This window comes from Meriones unguiculatus, chromosome 2 (genome assembly GCF_030254825.1).
Source record: "Meriones unguiculatus strain TT.TT164.6M chromosome 2, Bangor_MerUng_6.1, whole genome shotgun sequence".
Taxonomy (NCBI): domain Eukaryota; kingdom Metazoa; phylum Chordata; class Mammalia; order Rodentia; family Muridae; genus Meriones; species Meriones unguiculatus.
Window position 1 is genome coordinate 116,857,012 of NC_083350.1, and position 23,813 is coordinate 116,880,824.

General features: G+C 39.7%; 1 protein-coding gene across 3 annotated transcripts in view; it reads right to left on the reverse strand.

The window, feature by feature from the left end:
• Syt1 (synaptotagmin 1) overlaps window positions 1-23,813 on the reverse strand; it is a 551,311-nt gene that overhangs the window by 74,791 nt on the left and 452,707 nt on the right. For all 3 annotated transcript variants that reach the window (XM_060378023.1, XM_060378024.1, XM_060378022.1), the window contains one exon: window positions 15,922-16,039. In XM_060378023.1, coding sequence (XP_060234006.1) covers window positions 15,922-16,039 — 118 coding nt within the window. The remainder of the gene's footprint in view (window positions 1-15,921; window positions 16,040-23,813) is intronic.

The window sequence follows — 23,813 nt, forward strand, 5'->3', positions numbered from 1 at the left end:
AGGATGAAAAGCAATCCATTTAGATACCTTGCTTGTAAGCAAATACTAAGTTTTAGCATCTTTGACGATTAGCTCTGCATGAACTTCAACCGGCAGTTATGAAGGAGATTTTTAAAAGACACTTCTCTTTATAATTTAACTTGAGGATAGCATTCTCTCTTAACTTTAACTTACATAATAAATTTTAGTTTCTTGGCATTGAATGCTATTGTGTGAATACTAATAACATCTTTACCAAAGGAAAAAAATGCAGCTCTGATTATAATACATTTGCAGGGAGTCATTCATTTGAGGATCTGGCTGAAATGCATCTTGTAATTTTGTGTTTGTTGGCCCTAGCATTACACGTTAACACTAGAGTCTGCAACACAGAGAGTTTCCATGTTTGTAGTTTCACAGAGAATGTTTCCTTAGCGCTTGATCTAACCTTGGGTCTGGCTGGCAAGTTGTTTGAGGGAGGCACAGTGTGCTCACTGAGCAATTATCTAAATAACACACCAAGGAGAGAAATGGGGAATGTCTTACCTTGCCTTGGGACTCCGTAATACACAACCCTTCCCCCACAGTTCATATCTAGATTCTTAGTAAATACTTTAATGGAACAGGTTTTTCTATTAGCAAGGTGAACAAATCATTTTAGGTGCAGGCTACAGGGCTGAGGCACAATCCAAGCAGAGATTTTCTCCATGCTTTGAATTGCTAGGATGGGCACAGCCTGAGGACAAATGTGTTACAGAAAATGAAATTTCAGATAGAAGAAAACAAGCTAAAGAGGGTCAAACGGTCTTGAAAGGATGTGTTGAAATGTGTGCGAGTCTTTATTCTCTCTCTGTGTTATTTGTAGATATTGGAGGTTTTGTACAGAACAGTGAAACTTAAAATCTTGACCACTCAGTTATGCAACAGCAATGAGCAATGAGCATTCAATTCGGTGTTTATTAGCTGGGGCAGAATTATTAGGCAAGGCAACAGGGAGCTGCCCAGGGACCAGGCCCTGCCACTTCTAGTTAAATTAATGTTGCTACTGCAGAGTCCAGCTCATGGTCCTGCAGAGGGGAGTGTAGGCCTGGCAGTCAGGTACTGACTTAATGAGGGCAATGCAGAGTCCGTCCTTCCACTTCAGAGAACTACCAGTGAACTGAAGTCTCTGTATCCACGGATTCAACCAACTCTTAAGTGAAATGCTTAAAAATTGCTTTTGTACTCAGCGTGGACAGAGATTTTTTCCCCCTTCTTCTTCTTGTCGGCATTCCTTCTGCAACACAACACAGCAACTATCTGCATAGCGTTTACATTGCATCAGGATTGACAGGTAACTGGAAGAGAATGTGAAGTGGACGACAGGACTGGTGCAGGATATCTGCAAGGACTGGACCATCATATGTAGAGCTTGAACATTCTCAGCTTTTGGGGATGCACTAAGTTAAACGGCTTGGGTCCAGAACTATTCCCCAACATAATACTGAGAAACAACCGTACTGAGAACTATGGTGTCTTACATCTTATAAAATATGCTTGGAATTATGGCTAACTATGATCAGGAGAGGAGAGAGTTTGCTGGGCTAGTTTAGAAGTCATACATTAAAATCCTGTACATACTTCCTGCCCACATACCCAAGACACACGGCTTAATTTTGCATATTGCTGAATGATACAATGTGTGGTATCTTGCTACCACTTCCTACCTCATTGGCTTTAAGGGTTGTGTAGAAAGGAGGGAAGTAGCTGGAGCGAAGAAAGGAAGAACAGAGCAGGTACTGTAACACCTGTGTACACTCATGCAAGATTGCCTAGCAGGCACAATGTAAAAAGCAATGCTGTGAGCTAATTTTTACTTCTCCTCCAGCAAATTCATTGAAGGGTAATTAAATGACAAGCTGTCCAACAATATAAGCTTGTCTGCCACCGCTTTGTCTTCCCTGTAGCTTTGGACACACACTGTCAGGTACATCAAGTTTGTCCCTTTCATTTACAGTGCGCCGTTTCCCTGCATGTATGGAATTTGTTCATCTCCTTAGTAAAGTTGTCTCCTCGTTTGACTATTGCGAACAATGCTGCCGCAAACACCTAAGAGCCTTGCATATACTGGGCTAATTATACCAGCTAAACACACAATCTCCTAGAATCAAGCTTCGATACAGAAAAATTTAAAAAGAAACTAAGAATATTCTCTTGCTTAGGAATAACTGGCAGTTATGTGACAGTTTCTACTTGGAACCTCCTCCTAATGTTATCTCGTTTGTGAATGCAGCCACGAAGCTGTGTTTAATCTCCCAATTTTATGGATGAGGAGACTAAGGGACTGAAAGGTCATGGGTTTTAGACTCAGAGTTTGTGTCCTTACTGCTGTACCCTGTTGGCTGCTCTCAGTAGAGGGCCTGTTCATGGCTGACTTACATCTCCACTGGAAGCCAAGGAAGCAAGGACAAACACTGGCATTTTCAGATACCTACTTATTATTAGGCTCTGGCCTGTAATAACTGTTAAATCACGCCTTAGGCATGCCTCTTGGCAAGGTCAGGTCACACAGAAAGCATTCTACAAAGTTAAATTCCTGTTGGGAGGCCTTTAAGGTGTTTATATTTTAATGATGTTATTAAAATGAAAGTTCAGACTTGCATAATTCATAAGTGTTCAATGCCTCTTTTAAAATCTCTGTCACTGAACTTTTTTTTTTTAAATTTCAGTGAGATTCTCAAAGCATGAATAGGTATTTCAAGGAAGGGTAAAGCCGATGTTTAAGTATACTGAATGGGAGCATCTCTGTCATTGAAGCCTTCAGGCTAGTTCATTTCCAGTCTTTCCCCTGTATTGTAGATTGTGCTGTAAAAACCAAGTTGTTTTCAATGTAAACAACCTGTAGGAAGAACAGCTTCCTACAGGTTAATGTTTGGTAAAGACTGGGAACTGGGACATTTGCTGAAAATGTTGCCTTTGACTTCGTAAGGGTGTATTTTTACTTCTAGTCTCCGTCACTAGGGTGTTCACATTGCTATCGGCACTACTGCTGGATTGAGTGTGCTTTAATGGAGCTAAATTCCTGCAAATATAGTTGATGAAAGTCTGGAAATTTTCAAGTTGATCATCTGATTTTCTCTCATTTTCTCTTTCTTTTTTGGTAGGGGACAACTCTTTGCAATCAACACCGGTTGTCTTTTAAGCAACCCAGTTTTTCTTTTTTTTAAGGTTTTGAACTTAGGGTAATTGCATCTTACTTTAAAATCCCTTCTTATTTATGCATGATGAGGCTGTATAAATGTATCATTTTATTTTTCGGCAACAGGAGCCAGTTGAAGAGGCAGCAGCAGCAGCAAGCAAATTTAGGGATATTAGAAAAACGAAGACTTTCCCGTTGCCTTTCTTCTTCTTACTGCTACTTAGGGGCTCTTTGTATCACAGTGATATTGAGAAAAGCTTTCTTTCATTCTTTTTATTCTGGGAAAGCACAATTTTACTTTAATAAGAAACGAGTCACATTCTCATCTTCAAGTAGATCCTTGAGCCAAAGAAAGAAGAGGCGCAGCTCTGCCCACCCTGCCCATCTTTAGAGGATCTGACTTGCCTTTTATGCCATTCTCTGCCTTCATCACCCTTGTCACTTCTGGTACAGGGTGGGTGCCAGCTCTTACGCAACCATCGTCTAGCTGCATTGGGTGGCACTGTAGAAAACATTTACGTTTTCCAGTGTCGAGATCCACCTATGTTACCAAGTTGCAGTCTTGCTTCTCAGACTTTTTCATCCTGGAATGATGAAAGCTTTCTTTCCCCCTGTTGACTTGGCTTGATGTTCAGGAGGAGCTGAAGCTTTCTTTCTTTCTTTCTTTCTTTCTTTCTTTCTTTCTTTCTTTCTTTCTTTCTTTTCATTTCTTCCTATCCAAGAGCTCATTATTTTGTTTATGTATTGTTTGGAAACTTTTGCTTAAGATAGTTTCCAAATAGAGTTTAGTTGGTAAGAAAAACTACTAAACGTATGATAAAATATTCAGAAAAAGTACTAAACAAACAATAGATGCCATGGCTGCTTAACACATAGGGCCTGGAAGATCTCTGTTATACACTACAGTGGGCAGAGTAAAATAATAATGAATGTGATATGATCTCATTTGTGTGCAATGCATATATTCATGCACACATACATACATACATACATACATACATACGTACATACATACATACATATGTGTGTGTTTAAATGATGAAGGCAGGATTTAGAACTACACACAATCTTAAGTTGTCTTTGAGGCATCTTCCTTTAAAGGGCAAGAAGATATTTAAGGGACTTACTGGTGTATTAAAGTTCTTACTTGCATCCTAAAAGAAGTGATGAGGCTATGGTTTATTTTATTTCTTGTGTTCCTATGATTTAAAAGCTGTTATTCTAGAAACATCTTGAAACACTACCATTTGTGAACACATTTCTGTCCTTAATTAATCAGAAAATGGAAGTCTATGAGCGAATCACAGTCTATCAAGTAGATGAATATGTAATTTCACAGTCACATATGTATGTGCAATATTACTGCAAGCCTACTATCACTAAAAGTACATTAGGCTGCTTGTTAATGGGGGGATGTGTTAATTAATTACATAGCCATATTGTTGCCTGACATCAGTCATTTGAAATCTATGGATTTCTTAAGGCAATCAATCTTGTTGCTTTGGTCTCAGATAAAGGCAGTTTCAACATCCCAAAAGATTTTTTAGAAAGGGCTTATTTCATGTTTTTAAGTTAAAAAGTCAGTTTTCCTCAATAACACCGAAGATCTCTTCTCTCTGGGGGAAAACAATAGGAAGCCCCCCAAAATAATGCACAGCCAAAGTAAGGCCCTAGGACATCACAAAGGCAGTGCTGCTCTGCTCTTCTGCCTCCCTCTTTTGAGGAAGACAACCCACAAGGTAGCAGGCATGTCATACCGAATCGCGGCCTTCTCCTCTCACACTGGACAAAAGATGTGACCAGTGGCTCACATCTTTATCTCGTCCCTGGAAAATGTCCTTTTGACCATCATTGAGATGTAACTACAGTAATGTGTGTATGTCTGTACAACTCTGAGCCCTTGAGGACAGTATGCCACTTCATTTTTTAAGCCAATTTGGCTGGTGGAGAAAGAGAATAAAATGAGAATTAAGTAAAATCTCTGAAGATGATTGCTAATATAGTCAATCGATCTCAAGAATTACATTTTCTAGTTTTATTTGTTTCTCAAGGTGCTAGTATGATAGCAATGCTGTATGATGCCAAGTGAATTTTATTAAGGGAAAGGAAAATTAAATCAGAGCACTCAGAAGAGAAAGAAAAAATCAGCAGAGTGGTAGGACTTTTTAACATTTGTCTCTGGCTAGGCGAGGTGTTTTTTTTTGTGATATATATGTGAGAATGGGAGAAAAGGTTGAAACAATCTGTGTTTTTATAGTAGGTTTTAGTAAAGCATATGGCACAGCTATGAAGAAGGAAAGAGTAGTGTATCTATAAATGAAATGAGGAGTAAGGGTTAGAGAATATGTCCTCTTGAAAGTGGACATAGGATTTGGGAGAAGTTGACATGCGAACTTATGATTTATACAAGCTTGTGTGTTTGGACTCCCAGGTCCCATGTAACTCCATGTGGGCACGTGTCCTGCCTCGAATCCTAGTATTTGAGAGGCAGAGATAGGGGATGCTTTGGGTAAGCCAAGTAAATTAGCAAAACTGATCAAGTTCCATGTTCAAGTGGGAGGCCCTTGCTGAGTATATAGGATGAGAACTACTGAGGGAGATATCTAATCTTAACTCTGGCCTCTATACATACATGCACCTGCATACACTCATGTGTTCACACACATGTATATGCATACCACACATACAATTGCACGCAAAAAGGAGAAATGACTATATAATAACTACTTTTTGTTGTTCCTTTGGACATGGTCTCACTCTAGAGCCAGTGGTGCTCTGGAACTCCTGATTATTGTGCCTCACTCCTGAGTGCCAAGGTTCCGGGTGTCAGCTACGAGCTTGGCTACACTGTTCATAAAATGGTGGCTCATTCCTTTAAAGATTTTTTTTTTACGTGTCTGCATCTGTATACTTGTACGCAACATGTCTTGTTGCCCTTGAAGACCAGAAAGGGAGGCGGAATCAGTTCTCTGGAGCTAGGAGTGGTTGTGAGCTGCCTGACGTGATGCTGAGCTTCAGTCCTCAGGGAGAGCCTTGAGGACTCTTACCTGCCGAGTGATAGAAGGATCCATCCTCATGTTTCTATGAGATCTAGACTTTGCAAACTTAAGTGATGTGACAGGCTTCTCAAACAGGCATCCATGTTACAAGAGGAAGAGGAAACACCGACATTTGCTAAATGTTAAAAGAAGAAGTATTTGGGAATGCTTCTGTTATTCCAGTGAGTTATTTGAAATTCCAAACCTCACCATTTCTTTTCCATGTACTGAATAAGAGAAGGGGACAGAATGGTTAGGTGTTGGGAGAAGATGCAGTCAGAGGACCATCTGGGATATACAGCCAGGCACATACATGCAGAGGTGTGGCCAAGGGGGTTCTGATGGGGTAACACAAAAGGTGTAGCAAAGTCCTCTTTTAAGCCTGTATCACAGAAAATTCTTACCTATCGATGTCTGCCTTATATTTCTGTCTTTCCAGACCCTCAACTAGTGTTTGCCACCCAACTCTAAGGTAGCAAAGAAAAACTGACAGAGTTTCTGAGTGGAAAGGTACCTTTGAGATCACCCCAAATGGCCCTTCTTTTCATCTATTTTCTTTTAAACATCAAGGTCACCTCTTAATTCTAGTATTGTCGAATGAGCAGGTGGGTACCACTCTAGCTCTGCCTTTCATGATTTTAAGACTTTAATCATGTCTGTGTTCTGGTTTCTTTTTCCAGACTACAAAGTCTCAAACTTCTTAGCCTGTCTTCATAGACAGTCCCTTGATCCCTCTATCAAGGCTGCCCTTCTGTGTTGGCTAGTCATTTGACACTGCTGTCTATTTTGAGGCCGGTGACCATAGCTACATATACTCCACACATGGATAAAGGCAGGGTATTTCCCTCTCATTGTTACAGAATCTTCAGGATAGCACCAACCCTACATTGAGTCTATAATCCCGTAATCTAATTTGGATTATATTTTTTTTTCTTTCAGTGAATTGTTTCTAAGATTTCCCATAATGAAATATATGGTAACTCTCTGTTCCTGTGACAAAATAGTTGAAGTATGCAATTTATAAGGTTTATTTTGGCTCCTGATTTGGAAGCTCCGTGCCATGGTTGGTTGTTTCCATTGCTTTGAGTTTGAGATGAGGCAGAGTATAACAGCAGAAAACACAGGGGGTGTCAGGCGTTGGGAGTTGGTGGTCAGGGAGCAAAGCTGCCCATCATATAGCAACTGGAAAGCAAGGAGAGGAAGGATTCCAATGCCCTACCTATCCTACCACTAGGACATATGATTTAAAGGTTCTAAATTGCCCCTCCTTGGTAGCATGGCAGGCCAACGAGGGAGCCATCCATTCATGGACCTCTTGAGGGACAGATAATATACAAACAGTAGCAAAGTTCATCTGTGTTTTGGGCTTGCCTCATATAGGGATTTTTCATTTACTCACCAAGTTTCATTAGTCAGTGCTTGGGAACGCACTATTTCAAAGTGGGTTGGGTGGTTCATGATGACTAGTGAAAGCATCAGGAGCTTTTGAAAGCATCGTTTCTACGTCTCCATGTGAGGACTCCTCTTTTAGTATTCCCCAGCTCATCTTTACTTTCATGTTAAGTAGTTTATTGAAAATTCAATTCTTGTCAATTACTTTTGGTTCAATTAAAATATTTTAATATTTAAATATGTAACTTTGCACCACCAAAGCTTGCAGCAATTTACGGGAGATTGGAAGCATCTGTATTCATATTATACTATCTCCTTTCCAGATATGTCACAAGCTCCCTCCTAGAATCAGCCATTGATAAAACTGAATAGCAGGTAAACATCTTCATTAGACTTTTTTCCTTCCTAAAAGGTCCTCACATTCCTTATAGTTGAACTCTTTTCCATCATGTTCAACATTCTCTCTTCTGCTGTGTCCCTGATAGGGCTAGAGTGTCACTGTTTTAAAGCATACCCTCTTTATTTTGCACAAAGAATCAAATATTAAAATAGTGTGCCGACTTATCTCCAAGAAACATGGCAATCTATTACTATCTGATTTCTGGTCTTACAGACTCATTAATTCCATTTTGCTGTGTAAGTAACCAAGTGACATCAAGCAACCAACCAGTTACATTAGCAACTAGGTCATTTATATGCGTTACTCCTTTGGTGGAATTTCTGTTTGGGATTAAAGGATATTTGAAATGAAGTTGAAGTTTTAGATGTCTTTCATTCTAAAATGTAGTTAGTTACCTGCTCTTCAGGTTGACTCTGGTGGGACAGAAAAGTCGTGTTTTATTAATGGAGTGTGAAGATGGACTATGTTGATGTCCTAGCTGTGCCAAATACAAATTCTTTGGCTTTGGGCTAGTTGTTTACCAAACTGTGGTTTGGTTCCATCAGTAAAACGGCATTAACAACAGTCTGCTTCTGTGGTTTGAAATAGGATTAGATCAATTAGCACACATCGAGCATCTACCTAGAAAATTTCCCTCCGTGTGCTCTACAGGTGACTGTTCTCACATGACTGAGGACAAGCACGGTGTCTGGCGGGGAGTGGGAACTCAGATGATGTGTGGTGAGTTACTGCGACATGCTGAAGGCACCGAGCTTGCAGGGAGTGCTGTCTTTACTGTTCTGAGCAAGCATATCTCAGCCTGCCACTTGATTTCAGCTGGTCCCCGTGTCTGGGTCTCCTAGCTCCTTCAAACCATTCAGTCTTTTAAGCATTGATTGCAGTTTTCCATTTTGTCATACTATCAACTGTGACTACTTCTCAACTTGCATTAGGTTTGACTATTACTCTTTTATAATTCTTTTTAAGACCTCAGTTTCTAGAACCACGCCACTTCAAGACTTGCCATTTCCTTTTTAGAACAGTCTGTTCACTTCCCAGAGCTTCCTATTATTTTTATCAACATTATAATTGTGCATTTTGAAATGTTGCAGAATTAATTTTATATTGTAACATTCAAGCCTAAAATTATGATGAAGCTTCTGACATCACTGCCAACTTACTATGCATATTCCTGTCCCATTAGCTCAATAAGAAGCTAGTGCATTTGCATATTATTGCTTGACCCTGATATCATGGCCAATTAATTTGCATATCCCTATCTAATTGGCTCAAATAAGTTTCTGCCTGTTTATTTATTGGCCTAGCTCCCAGACTGGTGGCTCTTAGTTCAAGTCAATTGAATTTGGAGCGGTTTTCTTCGTTGTGCTTTCATTACCAATAGATGGACAGATAGGAAGGTAGTCAAGGGCATGAGGAAATGTCTGCAGAGCCTGTAAAGAAAACATCTGCCTTGGTCTCCTCTTTCAGCAAAAGAGATTGAGGAGGAAAAAGACACATGTTTAACATGTGGTTAAGGACACTTTTCGGGAAGAGGATACTAGATTCCTAAAAGAAATACAACCTTTTATTTGAGAAAATTCTCGTATAGAAATCAAAGGGTGTATTTTCTTTTCCTTTATTATTCTATCTTAGGACTTGTCTTACATGGACCGTAGTTAAAATCATGGTGTACCACCTAAGCTTTCAACGTGTGTGTTTTGGAGTTTAAGATGAATAAGCAACATGGGAGTGGGTTTGTTTAAAACTTCAGGTTCTCCCCCTAGAACTGAGTTTGAGGTGGTTCTTAAAATGCTAAATTTTAGTATGTCTCCTGATGATTCTGATCAAGTTAGTCAAATGTCACTTGTTAATAAATTCTTCCTGAAGGAATACTTTCTTTCTGCTGATTACGATCTTGACTCTAATGGTTACCTGGGATTAGGGGAGCTGTTCCTTCTTAATGCTATTGAGTGTTTAAATGTGGCCATATTTCCTAAATTATACTTGTCAGGTTGTAGAAAAGTGGACCAAGAAAAGACAAGTTAATAAACAATTAAAATATAGCATCTGATAACAAAGAATTTGTGTGTATGTGTGAATGTACATGTGTGTGTATGTGTATCTGTGTGCATGTGTGTAGCTCTCACTGAGGCACACACTAATCTTTTACTAGCATCAGTACCAGTTTTTTCACACCATCACCTTCTTGTCATAGTTGCTGCTTCTTGAAATCCCCTGTGCTCTTTATTTGAAATCAACATATCTTGGCTAGGCACTTTTTCCTTACATGCTTGTATGCTTGCTAATCAAGTTACTTAATGTTTTTTTGGAGGCAGCATCTCATTATGGGAGTCAAACACACCAAGATCTTCCTACCCCAGAGGCATGAGTTCTGAGATCACTGTCCTAGCCACCACTGGCTTCTTGTCATGATGTGAGTGATAAGCTTGGATTGGGGATGTCCAGGAAGAAGACAGCAGAAGAGGACATGGCTGTGGCGAATTATGATGGAGGACACTTAAACCAGCGGTTCTCAACCTACCTAATCTGGAGACCCTTTAATACAGTTCCTCATGCTGTGGTGACCCCATCCATAAAATTATTTGGTTGCTAATTCAGAACTGTAATTTTGCTGCTTTTATGAGTTGTAATATAAATATCTCACATGCAGGATATCTGATATGTGACTCCTGTGAAAAGGTCATTTGACCCCCAAAGGTCATGACCTACAGGTTGAGAATCACTGCTCTAAGCAAACCTTACTCATCTGCTGTTACTTCTCAGCCCTCTCAGTATCTACCTCTTCCCCCTCTTGGCATCCTCACTTGCTCCTTAATGTCCATCAGCCTCCTGGGAGCAGATGCTGATGGTACCAGCCCTTTCCCTAGGTTTGCCAAACCTTCTTTCCCCTATGCTTGGTATGCTTTGCCTAAAAAAATTAGGTAAATTTAAGCCTCAACAAAGGAGAGGGATTGCATACTTTTTGTCACTTTTTTTTTTAACATGGACACAGTTTTCTAGCAGTGAAATGATGGAAAAATGTCCATAAGGATGGTGGGCTCACTACAGGAAACTAGGAAAGGAACAGCTTTGTGGTGCAACATTCTCTTTAATGTGGAGCCTGGGAAGGAGGACAGTCTGCCAGAAGCCTCAGGTGAGATGAGAGAATCTACTTGTGATTCTGAGAAGACAAGAAAATGGAGAGCTCGTTGAGTGAGCATATTCCCTGGGATTTATACTTACCAGAATCCTACAGCTTCTAAGGAATGTTCTAATTTCCAACAACTCTCCCAGGCTCCATTTTCAGCCTTACGTATTCTGAGGACTTTTGTGTTTCAGTTCCAGATAGTGGAGGCACCTAGGAGCCATGTTCTCCATCTTGAAGATGGCTATGTAGGAAAAGCTAAATGGTACATTAGAAATATTCCACAGTAGGGGTTAAGAATTCTCAACTCCTCCAATGCCTTGTCTTTCTAAGAGCCTTTAGTTTTCTTTTTTGTAATATCCATGAGCACAAAATAGAAAAAGGAGATTCATTCTTTTTTTTTGAATGTATGTATGCATGTATGTATGTATGTATGTATTTTTGAGACAGGGTTTCTCTGTATATTTTGGCTGTCCTGGAACTTGATTTGTAGAGCATGCTGGCCTTGAACTCAGAGATTTCTGCCTGCTTCTGACTCACAAGTGTTGAGACTAAAGGTGTGTAGCACCATGCCTGGCTGTATGGATTTAGTTTTATTATTTTCAGTTATGTAAGCATGCGTGTGCCTGTGCTTATGAGCGAAATGCCCATGGAGGCCAGAGAGTCACATCCTGTACAGCTGGACTCCCAGGGAATTGTGGGCTGGGGGCTGGGGATTGTGCACAAGCCTTCTGCAAGAGCAGCATGTACTTTTAACTACTGGGCTGGGGGGGGTCTCATTCTTAACGCACGGATGTGTAAAAGACGGCGGTAAGATTGCAGTCTTAGATGAGATACTACTATAAAGAAGACTTAGTTTTCTCTAAGCACCAGGCAAAAAAATTCCTTTCCAAGCTTATTGCCCTTGTTCCTGAAGAACAGTCTTGTTTGTAGGATGGATGAGATAACCATATTGTGCCAACTCGGATGGGGCAAATCTCATTAATGTCCCACGTTTAGAAGAAGAGCTGCAGGCAATTAACTCCCACTAAGAGAGTCTTCTCCTGGGATGAACCCTCTGACAGGTTATCAAATCCCAAGCAGTCAGCTCTAAACATATACATGTAACACTAAATGGACTTAGCAGGTTGTATTTACTATATATGTATGTGCATTATACATATAATGTTACATACATAGGTATAATAGATTAAGAAGACAAGGTTGGGAACTTGAGTGGGGGACATGGGAGGAGTTGGGGGTAGGGTAGAATTATATAAACACTCATGTAGAAAATTCTCAAAAATAAAGTAAAAAATGAATCTGCTGCAGATTTCTGAGTAGTCCAATTATACTTCTCATTATGAGAACGAAGGACTGGAACTGAGCATTTCCAATGTGAGTGTGATATAGGCAAAAATTGTTATGTTGTCCATTTTGAATGAACACAGTGAGAAAGAAACTACCTGATCTTGCCAGAGACCAGTAAGAAAAATATTTTTAAATGTCCATTTCCTATTTTCTTTCATGTTTTATTGATTGTCTGAATTCACTATGAGCCTGTATAAAACCCGACTCCTGATTATCCAGAACTGATCTGGCTCCTCTATCAAATAGCTGAGATCCAACCCCCACCAAAACCAATGCCAAATCAAGCAGTTGGTTAAATGATCCATTGATTTCACATTTCACAGCTTTGATAAAGTTACTAATTGAAATCTCCACAGTGATCTTTGGTAAAGCACTTAACTTTGGCTCTCACTTATTTCTCATTATAAGCCTTTAATGGAGTCTTCTTAGCACTTCCACTTTGTCACCAAAGCAACAGAGGCTTAGAAGAAGAAATAACCTGTCCAGTGTCAACATGTGGCTCTGTGCTAGAGTGCTTACTGAGTTTGAGCTCTAGGACCTCAAAACAAAGCCCGATTGTTAGCAGTGGCAGAGTGTGCTTTCAGCTCTGGCAGAAGAGCCAGCTTTGGTTCCAGTTAACAAGCCATTTCTGGCAAATGTAGTTTGGCATTTGAATCACTTGGAATGAGATCTTATATAACTGTGGTCTGTTTGTACATAGGTCAACTTACTCTGAGACAACACATTCAAGTACTTAAAGTTGCTTTAATGGTAAGTAGGTTAAGCAACTTTGAAATGCAAGACTGGCTTTTCAGGCCACAGCTCCTCTGTAAATAATTCATTATTCATTCAGCAGCTATGCTCAGTGAGAGCATTGTGGGAGACATAAATACAGAACAGTCTAGTGAGAAAGAAGTGTGGTGTTAGAGGACTGTAAACAAACTGCTAGTGGCAATTTCAAAAGACAAAGATTTGTTCTGCTGAGATGGATCAGAAAAGGCATTCCTACCACATGAAACCACCTCGTGCCCCACATGAAGCCATGGCTTATTTCCCATTTGCTGCCCTATTGTTGCCTGGAATGTTAGCTACTCATGTGATCTTTCCTGATCTCCTCATTAAAATAACAACCACGACCATAACAAAACCCCAGAACTTCCCTAACTTGGCTTATCCAACTTCCTTGCCTCCTTTCTACCTACTGTTTATGACATCTCAGGGCACTGCATGCTTTATTAATTTATTGGCTCTTTGTCTGTCTCCCTACATTAAAATGAAAACTGCGGGAGAGCAGGGTCTTTGGACTGTTTTATCCACCATTGCTAACCCAGTGCTCAGCTTGATGCCTGACTCAAAGTATAGTCATGGTACACATTTGTTGAGCAGTTGGAAGGAATAAGAAGTGTTCAGCTGGGCTTGAAGAGAGAGGAGGGTTTAGCTAGACACTGTTGGAAGAAAGAGAATTCCAGAGGAAGGAAATTGTCTGAGAATGGAAGCAGCATGTTCCATGGCTTGTTATGAGATGACTGTGCTGGTCCATTGGCTAAAATGGGCTGCAGAATGGCATAGCTTGAAAGTGTCTACATTAGGTGATTAGGATAATTATGATTTAATTCTACAGGCAGCAGGAAGCCCTTAAAATTAGGGTCTGCTAATGATTATAATCATTCCAGGTAATTCAAATATGGGGGTGGATCTAGGTTCAGTGCGTTCTGAAGCTGCTATGGTTTTTCTGCTTTTCTTTAGAGAGAGAGAATAAAAAGACTACAGTCTGATGGATACTCAACTAGATCTGGCCTCTGGCTGTGTAACAATGCTGAGTTAGTGTGACAGGTGCCAGGAGTCCTCCTTGGTGCTTTTCTTTGCTTGGGTTGCTAGCAGTGAGCTCCTGTTCATGCCTTTGACTGTAACCACTCAGAAACGTATTCCGCTAGACCAGTTTTCCTCATACAGCTCCTGAAGGGGAGAATGGCTGGCTGGCAAAGAGATCAGAGAAGAAAAGGACCACAGTCTTGAAGGAGGATCAGCTGAAGTAGCTGTCTGTGTTGGTGGGAAGTCCTTTGTACATCCCCAAATGAAGCCAGAAAAAGGATGTTTTAATAGTGTTTCGGTAAAGCTGTGGTGAAGCTCTACAGAGGATAACACAGTATTAATTAAGAGGGAGTCAAGGGCAGCCCTGAACAGTGGACGTGATTCTCATGGATGTTTGGAGTGGCTGGAGAAGACATGAGTGCTACAGATCCACTCCTAATGCGGCATGGCTACTTAGCCAGGGCAAAGAGAGAGGTCAAAGGCATCTTAAGTCTCCTTAGGATGCTAATTCGTGATCTGGGAGTAAACTGTACTTGTAAAATTTTTAATACTTTTCTGTGCATATGTTTTACAAAGAAGTGCATAAAATATTCTACATATTTTTAGGAGAAACTATGCTTATTACATTACAGCTTCAAATTTACACAATTAGAAATGAAAGCAAGACATTAAGTAGAGTCTTAGTGACATGAAAGAATATGGCTTCTTCAAGGTCCCTTATTTATTCAAAGAAATAAATGCAGATAGCAGGATTTGGCTGTTAAATCACTGGGTCAATAAATGGAATTCAGCTTCAACAGTTTTCAGATGTTTTGTTTCATGGTATAAACTCACCGTGCTGCATTAGTGTGATGTTTAGAACTATTTTTTTTTATCAGAAAAAAAAACATCACAGAATAAAGAGTCATGTCTGTTGAAATTCCACAGCTAGAAACAATGACAACTGTCATCTATTTGTGATGACCTTGTGGCATGTCAGGAAAATCCCTTACACCTTAATGATTTAGTGGAACATTAAAATTATAATTGATTTAACCACACAGAGGAGGAAAAATTTACGATCAGCCCTGGAAGCAGTGAGTCCTTGAGCTGACTTTGCTTTGTGAAAGAGTTTCTGTTACTATGTTATGTCCTGCTTGGGTTACAGGGAACTTTCAAGCCCAAAGCCTAGTCTGAAGCTGTCAAATTAAAAGAATTAAACAAACTGTTCCTGGGTTTCTTTGCAGACACTTGTATAGATTTGAAATGCTGTCTTTTATAAAAAGTGTTAGAAAAATTATGTCAGGTTAGCAAATACCTAACTTAATAAGTCTCAGGTAAAATAGAAATTTTAATACTGAGGGTGAATTAACAAATCCTCAAAACTATAATTTGTCACAGGCATTGCCTTTCAAACAAGAAGCCAACATTTTAGCTTTCAGTGACATAGAAATGACAGCTGATACTTTGGCTATGGTGAAGGAAAATAGATTTCATCTTCTTTGCCAATTCCAATAAACTAAGAGTGGCTTCCTGGGGCACTGCGCTGGCTGAATTGAGGCTGCTTTCAGCTCTGTAGGAGAGAGAGCTGCGATCAATTAAGGAGTGGGGAGCCACAGCATGTGTGCTATGCATTCTGCATCCGCAGCGAGACAGCGTTTCCAGCAATCAGTAGTCACCGTGGACTCACCAGATAAGCCACCCACGTCCATCTTCTTCAGGTTCTTCGCTTCCAGAATGACAACAGTCAGCTTGCCGGCAGTAGGGACATAGCGGAGAGAGAAGCAGATGTCGCCAAGTTTCTCTTGCTATGAAAACCAATAAAGAGGTGTTAGTGAGTTTTCAAGTGAAATTGAAATGTTTGTTCTCAGACATTGTAATTTCCTCAAGAGGATGGTTATGACAATTTGAGTCTGAAGACTTCAAAGTCCACGGGCATTTTTATAGTGGTCATTTCACATGAAACTAGTTTTCTCTTTCTTAAGATTATTTCAGTGTAAAAAAAAAAAGACCAATTACACTTTAACAGCCAATAGACTATGTCTGTAATTCAGTGGCTCTGGAAATGAGACCAAGATGACTGTCTTTGAGAACACACTGAATAATACTGCAAAACTCTTAGAAAAATATCCTTGTTTTAATAAAAAAAAACCAAACCTTTGTATGGTTTACTCAATCTTTTCATATTAGAATCAACCCATCTCAGGTTTTGTCTTTTCCTCTTTCAAATAAGGTTCTATCTAAAAGCTTACGCTTAGGGTTTTGGAAAGAAAGACCTATCTTTGTTCAGTTAAATTCTATTTATTGTTGAAAAATTCTGCAATTCTCATGAGATAAAAGCCCTCAAGTATGAGTTTTTGTGCATTTAGTTTTATTCACTTCCAGTGAAATCTTTCTTTGTCTTTACCCATAAATTTGTAAAAATCTTAGCAGCAGGCTGGAACATTGTAACACATTTTACCACAATGCAAATACTCATGTCATTTCAGTGCTCCTGTCTTTTATGTCCAAAGGACATTTAACAATTCTGAATAACTTAGCCAGAGTAGAAAATGATGATGACACATAAAATGCTCCTTTTGCAGAAAGGTCTTATATTTATTCTCTTAAGTGGAACGTTGGGAATTTTAGGATTACTTATTAACAACCCTGCTGTTCAGCGAGATAATTTGTATCTGTATGTGTGTGTGTATGTACATGTACATGTGTGTGGTACAAACACACACGAAGGCTGAGGAGAGAGAGGGTATAAAAAGAATTAAAGATATTGTTGTACCATCTCCTGAGACGTGAGAGGCCCTGCCTGCCATTGGACCTAAGGAATTAGCTATATGGTCTATCAGAGTTCATTCCTTAGTGTTTTCCTTCCTCAAATCTAAATTTTGATTCTAAGGAAGGAAATAGCTATGCCAGATTTCTTAGATAGACCTGTAACATAGGGAGGGTGTACAGAAACTGATACTGTGTCTTTTCATGCTAGCCTCTTCTTGGGATGGTATTTGGCCTTACCTGTAGGTAGACATAAATGTTAAATGAGCCAGTCTCCAGTGTGGAAATACCTTCCATGATATACTATAATAGTGTAAGGAAATGTAATTTCTTCTTTTGTGGGGGTTCTCCTTATATCCAACTTTCAGAGAAAGAGTATGTTTTATTTGTAGGTGATAGAAAGGGAGGGAAAGAGCTCCGGCTTGTCTTTCCATGCTTAGGTATTGTTCTACTGAAAATGACATCACATGTGTCTATGGACCACTTCTCCCATTTGTAGAATCCCTGTAGTATCTTATCGCACACCTCAAGGTTGATGAGAACACTGTTTTCCTATTTGATGATTTAATTCTCCCACTCTCTGTGCCTTCCCTATTGGCAAGGTCCCTGGATGGGGATCCCTTTACCTTACCTTTTCAACAAATGTGAACATTTTTCAAATACTAATTCTTTGAACTCTAGAAGACATAGCTCCTTGTGGTGAGCAGAGTTACTTTCACCAGAGTCACTCTATATGCTTAGTCACCCTGATGGTTAACCAGCACATGAGGGAGATTAGAAGAACGTACTATTTTTCATAGTCCCTGAAAATGCAGAGTTGGAATTCATATTGTAAAAATTAATACTAAAATATAGACAGAGTCCTCTAAATTTGGTGAGGGAAGAGAAATGTATGCTGACAAAATCCTGGCTTGATAAGGTCATTTGGAGGAGGGATCTGTGTAGGAATATCTTTGTTATTCATGATCATCTCCTTGGTAAACTCACTGTACTGCAGGGCAGACTACTGTCACTCCTCCACAGGTGTTCCAGAGACGGCTATGCTGTCGTGGCTCATTATTGGATTCCCCAAATAACTAAGGGTGCTAAGATAAGTTCTATATTTTTGTTCCACCCCAAATATACACTTTTCTTTTCAATACTTATTCTTCTTTCATCCTATAACTTGCAAGTGGCCGCTAACTTTAAAAACTTCATTTATCTCATTAAAAGTGTTTTGACAGGAGGACTCATATAGCAGAGACTGGCCTCAAACCGACTGTAGCTGAGGATAAGGATGTCTGATCCTTCTGCTCATCCGTCTGTCAAGTACTGAGGATTACAGGAAAGCACCACCACACAAAGGTTCCCAGTTGTTTTAATGAAAAAAAAAAGTCTTGTCATTTTTCTTGAAGGATCATTTCATTCTTCAGCACACAGAGAATTAAAAAGATTCTATGCAATACGTAACTTTAAAAGAGAGATCGAATTAGTTCAAAGGCTCTTCCCCACTTTTTCTTCTAACCAATTTAGTGTGTCTGGTTTTATGTTGAGGTCCTTGATCCACTTAGACTTTAGTTTTGTACAGGGTGATAAGTATGGATCTATTTGCATTTTTCTACATGTAGACATCCAGTTAGACTAGCACCATTTCATGAAGATGGTATATTTTTTCCATTGTGTGGTTTTGGCATCTTTGTCAAAAATCAGGTGTCCATAAATGTTTGGGTTTATTTCTGGGTCTTCTATTTGATTCCATTGATCCACCAGTCTGTTTCTGTGCCAGTGCCATGCAGTTTTTATTACTGTTATTCTATAGTACAGCTTGAAATCAGGGATTGAGGTACCTTTTATTGTAGAGGATTGTTTTAGCAACTCTGGGTTTCTTGTTATTCCATATGAAGGTGAGAATTTTTCTTTCAAAGTCTATAAAGAATTGTATTGGTAATTTGATGGGAATTGCATTGAATCTGAATTAAAGTCCAAGTGGATCAAAGACCTCAACATAAAGCCAGACACACTAAACCTGTTAGAAAGAAAAAGTGGGGAAGAGCCTTGAACTCATTGGCACAGGAAACAACTTCCTGAACAGAACACCAACAGCACAGGCTCTAAGAGCAACAATAAATGGGACCTCATGAAACTGAAAAGCTTCTGTAAAGCAAAGAACACTGTCATCAGAACAAAAACGACAGCCTACTAACTAGGAAAGGATCTTCACCAACTCTATATCTGACAGAGGGCTAGTATCCAGAATGTATAAAGAACTCAAGAAGTTAAACAGCAACAAATCAAGTAATTCAATTAAAAAATGGGGTACAGAGCTAAACAGAGAATTCTCTGTAGAGGAATATAGAATGGCAGAGAAACACTTAAAGAAATGCTCAATGTCCTTAGACATCAGGGAAATGCAAATCAAAATGACCTGAGATGTCTCACCTTATACCCATCAGAATGGCTAAGATCAAAAACTCAAGTGACAACACATGCTGAAGAGGATGTAGGGAATCCTCCTGCATTGCTGGTGGGAATATAAACATGTACAACCACTTTGGAAATCAATATGAAGAGTGCTACTTCAAGATCCAGCTATATGACTCCTAGGCATATATCTCAAATATGCTCAAGTATACAACAAGGACATTTGCTCAGCCATGTTCATGGAAGCTTTATAGCATTATAGCCAGAATCTGAAACAACCCAGATGTCCCTCAATTGAGGAATGGCTACAGAAATTTTGGTACATTTACACAATGGAATACTACTCAGCAATTAAAAATAAGGAAATCATGAAATGTGCAGGCAAATGGTGGGAACTAGAAAAGATAATCTTGAGTGAGGTATCCCAGAAACAGAAAGATACACATGCTATATACTCACTTATAAGTGTCTATTAGACAAATAATATAGTAGAATCATACTAAAATCTGTACACCTAAAGAAGCCAAGCAAGAAGAAGGACCTTGGGTAAGATGCTCAGTCCTCATTCAGAAAGGCAAAGAGGATAGACATTGGAAGAGGGTGAAAAACAAGGAACAAGACAGGAGCCTACTACAGAGGGCCTCTGAAAGACTCTACCTACCCATCAGGGTATCAAGGCAGATGCTGAGATTCATAGCCAAACTTTGGGCAGAGTGCAGGGAATCTTATGAAAGAAGGGCGAGATAGAAAGACCTGGAGGGGACTGGAGCTACACATGGAGAGCAACAGAGCAAAAAATCTGGGCCCAGGGGTCTTTTCTGAGACTGATAATCCAACCAAGGACCAAAATAACCTAGAACCCTTGCATAGATGTAGCCCATGGCAGCTCAGTTTCCAAATGGGCTCACTAGAAAAGGGAACATTGTCTCTGACATGAACTCAGTGGTTGGCTCTTTGATTACCTCCCCCTGAGAAGGGGTGCAGCCTTACCAAGCCATAGAGGAAGACAATGCAGCCAGTCCTGACGAGACCTGATAGGCTAGGGTCAGATGGAAGGGGAGGAGGACTTCTCCTATCAGTGTACTGAAGAAGGGGCATGAGAGAAGAAGAGGGAGGGAAGGATTGGGAGGAGATGAGGGAGGATGCTACAGTTAGGATACAAAGTGAATAAATTTTTAAAATATAAAATGTAGTGGATGATATCTTTGATGTGTTCTTGGATTTATTTTTTTGCAAGTATTTTGTTGAGTATTTTTGCATCGATGTTCATGTGGGAGATTGGCCTGAAATTCTCTTTCTTTGTTGGGTCTTTGTGAGGTTTAGGTGACTGTGGCTTCATAGAATGAGTTTGGTAGTATTCCTTTCGTTTCTATTTTGTGGAATAGTTTGAAGAGTATTGGTGTTAACTCTTCTTTGAAGGTCTGGTAGAATTCTGCACTGAAACCATCTGGCCCTGGGCTTTTTTTGGATGGGAGACTTTTGATGACAGCTTTTATTTCCTACTCATATAGATATATAATATAGGATAAACCTACTAAAATCTGTACACCTAAAGAAACTAATCAAGAAAGAAGACTCTTGCTAAAATGCTTAATTCCTATCCAGAAAGGCAAAGAGGATGGACATCAGAAGTAAGAGAAAGGAGGGAACAAGTCAGGAGCCTGACACAGAGGACCTCTGAAAGGCTCTGCCCTGCAGACTATCAATGCAGATGCTGAGACTTATGGGCAATCTTTGGGCAGAGTGCAGGGAATCTTAGGAAAGAAGTGGGAAACAGTAAGATCTGCAGAGGACAGGAACTCCACAAGGAGAGCAACAGAACCAGAAAATTTGAACACAGGGGTCTTCCTTGAGACTGATACTTCAACCAAGGACTATTCATGAAGATAACCTAAGGCCCCTGCATAGATGTAGCCCATGGCAGTTCAGTGTCCTAGTGGGTTCCATAGTAATGGGAACAGGGACTGTCTCTGACATGAACTGATTGGCCTGCTCTTTAATTACCTCCCCCTGAGGGGGAAGCAACATTACCAGGTCACAGAAGAAGACAATGCAGCCACTCCTGATGAGACCTAATTGACTAGGATCAGAAGGAAGGAAAAGAAGACCTCCCCTACCAGTGGACTTGGGGAGGGGCATGCATGCAGAGGTGGAGGAAGGGAGGAATTGGGACAGGAGGAGGGAGGGAACCACAGGGGGGATACAAAGTGAATAAAGTGCAATTAATAAAGAATAAATAAAAAAAGAAAAAAGTAAATAAAAAAGAGAGATTGAAATTTTGGATAAAAAAGACACATGTGAGATTAACTGCAATTTTAAGCCTATGTGATGGATGAAGAATGGGTGCCTAAAAGAACAGTCTTGGCTATTTTAAGATACAGAGGACAAAAAGGGCTTATGTTTAACACCCTACAGATCTGCATTTAATTAATTTAGAGGTTTTAATATGGAAAATTTTCATTTGCTCATAAAATTATCATAAACAGTATGCCAAATTAAATATTATTTTTACATGAATGAACTGAAATGACTTTCCAAAGTTTTAATTACTTCTGAATCAACAGCTACTTTAAAGCTAGTCAGGCCCTCCTCCCCCTACTTGTGTAATTTCTGATGTCAAGACGGAGAAAAACTTTTCTGGGAGAAGGTAAGAAACATCACCAAGTTCTTATCACCTTTGTCTTGTTAATACATTTTCTCAGTGTGCATCCTGGATGAGCAAACGGCTTTCTTGGTGCTTTAAGACATCTCTAAAACTGGAAGTTTGTGAACCAGAGCAACTTTCTCTTTCTACATGATGGTTTGGCTCTAGGTTTAGAGAGTAAAATAAAAACTGTGATCAAAACATGTTTTTCACATGTTGTGGTAGACACAGGAACCTGGAGTTTGTGTATCAGAAACAAATCCACCTTATGGGGAGGCCATGGACGGACATGTATGACAGGATAGTGGGCCACAGTGTCAGTCCTTCAAGGATTCTCTTCAGCCACATTGAAAACATGGTAACAACCTATGCTTGCATGGTAAGCCAGTATGGTAGTCCTGATCTTAGATTTAGGGACTCAGACCATGACAAATTGTTGAAAACCAATATGCCCTTCCCTTAATGAAGTCTGTTCCTTCACTTCTGTGGCCAGGAAAAACACTTCTCTGTTGTAGGGGAATTTTAATCCAGCAACATGGCTGCTCTGGCAAGGGATCACATCCAAAGACTTTCTAGGTCTATGTGATCCTGGCTGGAATGCAGACACACTCTGGATTACATAATGATCTGTATGGAATATAAACATGCCCTTAACACACATCTGTAATCCCAAATAAGGACGGTAAGATTAGTTTATAGAAGGAGGCAGCTGTGTTTGAAAGTTACTTCTGAGGGGCAGACAAAGTGATGAATCTAAGAAAGATTTGAAAGAATGAGTCAGAGATAGGCTACACCTAACTCTCATGAGAACAGGACAGAAAGAGGCTACTTAAAAGCAATGCTGGCAGAGAAAGAAGTATTATTTTTTGTTTGCTTTTTTATTGAGAGTTTTTTTTTACAGAGAGAAGTTCCATAGGGAGAGAGCAACCTAGATACAGGTGAAGACAAAATGAGCCAGAGAATGAGAAGGAGTCAGAAGATTAAAACATATTGGCAGAATTAGTCTGAGGCCAGGCAGAGGAATTTAGTCAGAAGCTAAGAGAATCCAGATTGAATTAGTCATCTTGGAGAGGAGTTTAGGCCAGAGCAGTGAAAGTTCATAAAGAGCTAGAAAGGCTTGGGAGTGGTTTTCATCTCATCCCCTCATCTGAGAAAATAAAAACAAAGCCTACAGTGTTGTTCTAATGTATGAAGGTTTTACTCTAGCTCTTTATCCATACATATCCATACAAGTATCCAAGGTTACTTGGAAGGACTTGAGAGCTCTATTTGGATAGTTTTAGATCAAACTTTTATTCGAAAGTTTTACATCAATTTGTAAGAAGGTTAACCAGAGATTTATATATAAACATTTGATTGTAAACACTAGCCATCCCAGTGTTCTAGTGTTTTCCCCAAACTCAAGTATTAAAGGCTTGGTCTCACACTGGTGGATCTAAATGAAGAATCTAATCTAATCAATAGATTTAGTCATTGTTGGTATTAGAGAGAAATAGAGGAAACTAGGAAGTGGGACATGGTTGGAGGAAGTGTGTCACTAAGAGTATCAGTCTTCTCTCTGAACCTGTCCTGCCTCTTCTTCCTGACTTTCATGATAAAGGAAACCTTGCTTACTTCGTGCTCCCCCCACCACACTATCCTTCACACAGTCCTTATGCAATGGACTGAAAACAATGAACTGTGGCCCAAAGAAGATCTTTCCTGCCTTGAACTTGGTTTTCCCTGGTATTTTGTCACATCAATGAAAAGAGCAAGTCCCCATCTTAGAT